Source organism: Saccostrea echinata, unplaced genomic scaffold (genome assembly GCF_033153115.1).
Source record: "Saccostrea echinata isolate AGI-Se365-2 ecotype Australia unplaced genomic scaffold, CSIRO_AGI_Sech_v1 ptg000054l, whole genome shotgun sequence".
Classification (NCBI taxonomy): domain Eukaryota; kingdom Metazoa; phylum Mollusca; class Bivalvia; order Ostreida; family Ostreidae; genus Saccostrea; species Saccostrea echinata.
This window is the reverse complement of record NW_026889803.1, coordinates 50,562,596-50,570,345: the sequence shown is the minus strand read 5'-3', so window position 1 is coordinate 50,570,345 and position 7,750 is coordinate 50,562,596. Positions and strand designations below refer to the sequence as shown.

Genomic DNA, 7,750 nt, shown 5'->3' with positions numbered 1-7,750 from the left:
CCTTTTAAAATCATTTTATGAAACCATTCAGCATTCTAGATTCGGTTGTTTTGGCATGTTTACTCACTACTACTCTTCCCGAACAATAAAACTTAAAACAAGTTAAGTAATTGCCTTATCCCTTAATTTTAAAAGAATACACGTGTTTTATATATACAGCTGTATAGTTGCCTCAGTGTGCTTTTTGGAATGTGAATTTCAAATATTTGTGCAAAAATTCCAATCCCAAACTGGATCTATTTGATATCTTACAGGACGCCTTTTCTGAAAGTTTCATTGAAATCCACCTGCAAGTTTTTGAAACATGTAAACAAGACAGATTGGAGAAAAGACAGGCACTAACTAATTTTCCTGATATTTCCACTTTTTTATTAGGGTAGATCTATGTTATACATGATATTTCTGAGTATATGATTTTAAAGGCTTCAAGGTAAAACTACAGGTTCTACATAGAGATGCAGGTCATCATAAGTGTTTGGTTTTTCTAGTGGACCCAGCACGGTGTACGGTAATCTGTAAAAATAAAACTAATTAATTAGTTTTAAAAAAATGCATTTCAAAGTATTGTACATTATGAACTTTCGCACTTTTTTAAAGATCATTTATTTTTATTCTTTCGCATTGGTGTAAACAAATATGAACATATCAGGTATATTGTATTTTTGCATATATCACTGTATGTTTTTTGATTTATTGAACCCTAATACAAAGTTGACTTTATAAAAGACATTTTTGGCGGTTTGGCGTTGACTCAGTAAACGACATTTATGTCGCTTTGGCGTCAAAAGGATTAACTTGGAAAAGTTTAGATATCTCTTTTTTAATAGTTATGAGGGAATAGATAGCCAAAGACAAGTAATTTTGCAGAAAAAATAAGCCATTCAAATATATCAGTGTATGATTAGAATGGAATAAGGAAATTGCATTAAATATACCTGTCACTTCTACAAAAATTTGGCAACATTTCTGAAAAAAAAAGATTATCATTCAATGCAAGGAATTAGATATAGAGAACAAAATGTGATACATGTACTGCTTGATGTCCGTTTAATGACTTCTTAGTCTCAACACTAGTTCTAGTAATTTACCTTGAACTGTTTTAACCTTCACGTTCGATTCGAAGGATTTGCTGGAAAAGTGATACATGTATATTTATATATTTTAAAAGAATGACCAATATTGAATATCTTTCTGTTAAAATCAGCCTTATCAAATAAATGTTGTACCGAAGTTCTTACCTTCCAAAGCAGGAGTTTTCTGTAAGAAAAACAATTTTATTTTAGATTTTTTTTTTTTTTTTTTTTTTTTTTTTTTTAGAATTTTTCTTGGAATATTTCATTTAATTTTTACAGAAGGGACATAATTTAAGTTTGCTTTATTTTTGCTTGCCCATGATAGCAGTAAATACTGTAGTATAGAATTTATTTTCAGATTGTAAAGAAGGTTGCCATTTGACACCAATATTGACTCTTGTACATTGATTCTTTGCATCATGATATTTTGCAAGAAATGTAAAGAATACTCTATCGCAAAGAAGAAAGGATATATGTATAATTATTTTTAAATCCATTTCGAAAAACATAAAAATAATTTAAAAAAATTATTTAAGACAAAAATCAATACATTTAACACTTCAGAAATTGATAATAACTAAAACACTTGGGAAATGATTAAATTATTCAATGACTGATATCCATCGGATAAACTGGTTAATATGTGATAAAATATTGCATTGATAGACATATTTGCATTTATTCATGATATAACAATATTGGTACATTATCGTTTACAACTGACAGACAAATATTCTCGTCTCAAGCAATGGTCCGGAGTCCGCATATAGCTCTCCCCATAATGGGAGAGGATCGTACATTTTGGCCGTGGTTTGCGACAATGGACGAAAATATAATTACTGAAAATTCACACAATAAGTGGTTGACATTGCCCCCCCCCCCCCTTTAATTAAATCCTTTATGATTGCAATCACCATGCAACAACATCAATCATCTGATATTTACATTTGCAAATGTTTTCTTTTATATAACACTATTAAAAGCAACGCGTATCTATATCCGTATAAACACGGGTTCCTCGCGTCATAAACGTTCGACGTAATTTCTCAGTGACGTCATAAAGGGTCGACGCGCAATCAGTGGATCAAACACGTGCCGTTGGGTTTGAATAATAAAACGTTTCACGCGTTAAAGATTATAATCAGGCAAATATAGAATATGAATAAGTCACAAATGTAAATATAAGTAATAAGGTATCATTTTAAAACATCTAATACGGGTTGGTACGAGATCAAATTTACCATAAAGCCCTTCGGGCTTTATGGAATTTGATCTCGTGACCAACCCGTATTTATATCCCGATAGATGTTTAAAAATGATACCTTATTTCTTAAATATAATCTCAAAAAGCCACATCGCATCCATCACAAAATGGACCAAGGTTAACTTCAGGTCAAATGAACTTTAATTTTATCATTATACTTACTGCGATTTCTTCTGCAGATAATTATGTTGATCAAACTCCCGATAATGACAATAATAAGAGATGCGACAATAGATAGAATATTAATGGTAGAATCACACTCTGACGAATCTGTAAATGAGAAAAAAAGTAAGATTATAAATATAGGATCTCCCATGATTTGTAGTTGGATATGATTTTTATCCAACGAGTTGTGTGTTTTTTATCCCCAAGCCTTGGCGAGGGGATAAAAACACACAACGAGTTGGATAAAAGTCATATCCAACTACAAATCATGGGAGATTCTTTTTATCCCATGTTTATTACTTCACAACGAATGTTTTACACTGTTTTATACAGGACTCCACTTCATTTTACTTCATCACTCTAACGCAAAAACCATTGTGACGTCACAACTGCACTTAACTGTGGAATATGAAAAAATTATCCAATGAGACATATCCACGGGATAAAGGGGTAAACATGGGATAAAATATTGTATCATATTGTATATTATATTGTATATATATATATCAGGGATGGGGTAATTGAAAAAAGTAATTGTAATTGACCGTAATTAATTACATTTTTTTAAGTAATTGGAAGTAATTTGTAATTTAACATTTTTTCAATTACTTGTAATTGTAATTTAATTAATTACACTGATAAAAATACCATGTAATTTCAACTAGAACTGTCCAAAAGGGACAAATACCCCCCGCTGGGTTTTTCAGAGAAGGTACCAAATCACTAATGTTTTCTAGATGTGAGAAGTGTTCACAATTTGCTTAAACATTTAGAGTGAAAATTTAATTACTCATTATATTTTTTTAATGGATGAAACTAAGGTGCAGCCTAATAAAACATCAATACTAATAATTACATTGTTTTTATTACATTGAAAAAATAGTTTGCAACTATCTGTCATCTTTGTGAGACATCACACTCTGCAAATTGTTTGTTGGAAAAAAAAATATCATAATTAATTATATATAAAATCAAATTGATCTTAATACCTTTTTATCAAACTCATTTTAAAAATAAAAGGCTGGTTCCAGTAACTATGTATTTTGACAGACATAAATTACAATTAAGAGACTTAGACAACAGAGATCTTTATTTCTTTCTGCCCAATTCCCAGGAGATATAGATAAGACCTGCTTGATCAGAGATGCCCTTACAGTTTCCCACACTGAACTCATTAATTAATCTTTAACTGGATGCATGTCCACTCATTACTCCCAAGGGACAAATGGATTTACACTATCTGCTGTGTAATGTAAAAACTGTTTTTAATACTTTGTGATTTTTTTTAGTTCTAATTAGTAGTTTTAAGCTGTAGTTCACATTTTTGTACAGATGTTCTAGATTCTATGTCTCAAACCTTAGACATGAACCCGAAATGACTAAGTCAATAAAAATGAAAAAAAAAAAAAACACCTGTAAAGTGCAGAAAAATAACCAAATAATGTTGAAAATATCAGGTGCACATCTTCATATGGTAAATAATAAGTGTACAAATTTTCATACAAATCTATGCAATAGTCTCGGGGAACAGATCCGGACAAAACCACATAATAAAAATGAAAAAACGCCTGTAAAATGCAAAAATATTATCCAATCATGATGAAAATACCAGGTGCACACCTTCATATTGCGAATAATAAGTATACATTTTCAGACAAATCCTTGCAACAGTTTCCAAGAAATGGTACGGACAAAATCTCGTCTACAGACAGACGGACAGACAGACAGACGGACAAGATGATTCAAATATACCCCCCCCCTAAACTTCGTTTGCGGGGGGTATAATTACTTTTCCAATTACATTCAATTACTTTATATAATACACATTCATGATATATTGTCACCACTACCTCCCCATTTTACTGTCTTTTATTTTACTGTGAAACATATTCTCAATTCTTCAATTATACAAAATCTTAAGTTAATGTTTATGAGCAAATAAATGATGGACTTCATAATAATAATCTAGTTTCTTTCTAATCATTATGTAAAATTGAATTTTTTAGTTTATGTTTATCAATATTTTGTACCACCCTTTTTAGGCCAACTTTTCAGTCATGAAACACACATTTATTATATTTCAATCTTGTTGTTGGTCAATAATAAAGAAAAAGATTGTGTGTGTCATTAATTAAGTTCTCTCTTGTTGAAAGAGATATAATTGCCCTCCAAATCACAGCTGTAAATTGCAATCAAAACAAATCAACCCCTCTAAAGAGGTATTCATTCCATGATTTAGAAGACAAAGCCAATGGTGATAATTATTTCAATTAAAAATGCCCTGCTAGCTTTAGAAAAGAAAATCTTTCAATTTGATAATTATTTTAACATCTAAAGAGATTTTTAATGAATAAATTTTGTATCTGAAAAAGTTATGTTCTGTACTATTATTATGTTTGAAGTAAAAATGTTCACCATAAATAGCAATTTAGGATGTTCAGGTTACTTTCAAAGGAAATATTTATTATTAGAGGGGTTACAGTTGCGACTCATTTTACTCTATTAAAATACCCACTTTTAATCAAATATCATTAGCCGTGCAATTTATGTACATGTAGCTTTTGCGCATCAAACTGATCTCAGATAGTTCTTTAACGTTTAGTAAATAAAAATTATAAATTAAACCACAAAATACACAATGCTTATATAGCTTATTATTTCTTGTATTGTTTGTGCAGAGGCTGAGCTTATATACAGATGAAAGATGTTCTATATATTCATTGACAAGGATTATAGAAATTTTCAAAAAAATGAAAAATGTAATTTGTAATTTAATTAATTACTTTTGCAAAGTAATTGTAATTTAATTAATTACACATCTTAGAAAGCCTGTAATTTAATTGTAATTTAATTGAAGAAAAAGTGAAAGTAATTGTAATTTAATTAATTACTTTTTAAAGTAATTGACCCCATCCCTGTATGTACTCTTACACGGTCCGATATTTTATTTCCTGTTTGTCCAATGTAATGTTCGCCGCAACCACTGCAGGTCATGCAATATATGACGTTCTTTGATTTACAGTTCATGTTATGTTGAACTTTAAAATTCATTCCGTTTTTGAATGTGATTGATTTTCCGATTTGTAGGAAATCGCAAGTTCCACAGCGAGGATCGTCACATTTGGAAACCATAAATGTTTCTTTTGAAGAAGTGAATTTGGCTTTTGTGAGGATTTTCTTCAAATTTGGTGGCTGCCTTCTACTATAAATTAAATCCTTCTCCTTAATAAGGTCGTTCAGATTTTTTGATTATAGAAGTATTGGCAAACACTCTTTCGTTGTTTTGAAGATGTTATGTTTTTTTGGATTATGAGTGATAACAAATGGAATTTCGGTTTGTATATTTCCGGGTTCATTCTTTCTATTTACTTTCCGAAGTTCTGTGTTTGGGATTTTTTTGATAATTCTAATATATATATATATATATATATATATATATATATATATATATATATATATATATATAAAATATGTACAATATAATATACAATATGATACAATATGATATATAGATATATATATATATATATATATATATATATATATATATATTCAAAATGTATAATAAATTCTATAATTATCACAGTATTCACTGTTTAAGGAGGCTGGGGGGTCAACAAATTAACCACAAATTAACCACCAGATTTAACTTAATTTTTTAGATATGATATCTTAAGCTGTAAACTATCATTTGGCAAAGAAAAATTTCAAAAATTTTAGTTTTAAAATTTGATCATTTTCTATATCTTCATATGGAGCTCTTCTTCTAAAGGAGATCAATATAGTCTAAAAATGGCCACAACCCCCCAGCCTCTTTAAATAAATAATACAAGGTGACACGGAAATTTGTATTCTTATTTATTGTAAAAAGAATAGTGGTACATCGAAATACGCGTCATTGAAACTTAATTGACAGTTCTCAGTTCTGGCATTTCTGAATAATTTGTTTCCATATTTGTTAGAAAGAGACCCTTTATACCAAGTGCCTATAATTCTTATGTATTTTATAGAAAATTTAATTTAACTGTGCTGAGATACTATAAGTTACTTATGTATTTGAATAAGTATTACCTTTATTGTTTTCTTCATTAGAAACAACTACAAAAGAATTTCATTTCTTGTGTGACTATTTCAATCGTAGCAGTGCAACAATACATGAAATAATCTGGAAAATTCCTTTGAATATAATGTAAAAACAATACAAAATTATACAAGATACACACATGTAGTATGTATGTGAAAAAAATATTTTTGGATTAACCACTTTTTCATCTCTTTACCTCTACTGATCATTTCTTTCTTTCTTTGTTTTTAGTTGTTGGCTTTGTTTTAATTTTCCTGCAATCATCTACATACCTGCTGCTTACCTGTTCAGGTATTGTCTCACTGTTCTACTTACACTGGGTCTGTCATATCCACATTCCTGCAATCATCTACATACCTGCTGCTTACCTGTTGAGATGTTGAGGTATTGTCTCGCTGGTCCGCTTCCATAGGGTCTGTTGTATCCACATTCCGGTGATCATCTACATACCTGCTGCTTACCTGTTGAGATGTTGAGGTATTGTCTCGCTGGTCCGCTTCCATAGGGTCTGTTGTATCCACATTCCGGTGATCATCTACATGCCTGCTGCTTACCTGTTGAGATGTTAAGGTATTGTCTCGCTGCTCCACTTCCACAGTGACTGTCATATCCAGATTCACACAGAAACTGTGTAAATGTGTCACTACAGGTAAGGTTGTATGTGATTGTAGAGGACCCTGTGTACTGACAACCCGATTGTGAAGTTGTGGAATGAACAGGTGTTTGTGGAAATTCTTTATAGGTAGAAGCAGAGGCACTCTTAGCACACCATCTAATCGTCTGTAATTGTATAATTATAAACAAACAAGTCGCCAATGTCTCGTACTTTCAAAGCATTCGAAGTTAACAAAATTTATGTAAGGAATTGAAGGGAAAAAAAGAGTATATGGTAGTCCTATTCTGTAGACAATTCAGTGTGAAAATAATGGCCTAACAATTTGTATGAAAAACATTATTCAACATTCGACTTAACGATAGATTATATTTGCTAACAAGGTCATTATATCGACCATTGAACTTACGAAATAAGGAAAACCATGATGTGATTTATTTTATTAGCCTGATTCTGAATGTAAAGCCACCCTTTACAGGATAAAAAGGGCACAACTTTCATAAATGCATTTCCAAAGAAGAAATATATATTTCGTCATTCTAATAAACAAG

The 7,750-nt window shown here is 30.5% G+C and overlaps 1 protein-coding gene across 1 annotated transcript; it reads right to left on the bottom strand.

The window, feature by feature from the left end:
* Nucleotides 1–346: 346 nt before the first annotated feature.
* Nucleotides 347–7,089, bottom strand: LOC133204986 (uncharacterized). Its single transcript, XM_061340726.1, has 7 exons — nt 6,902–7,089; nt 4,668–4,681; nt 2,500–2,607; nt 1,239–1,257; nt 1,089–1,129; nt 936–966; nt 347–513 (listed from the first exon to the last, which is right to left on the bottom strand). Exons 1-7 carry the CDS (start codon nt 7,087–7,089, stop codon nt 426–428), a joined length of 489 nt encoding a protein of 162 aa, XP_061196710.1. The 3' UTR covers nt 347–425.
* Nucleotides 7,090–7,750: the final 661 nt, after the last annotated feature.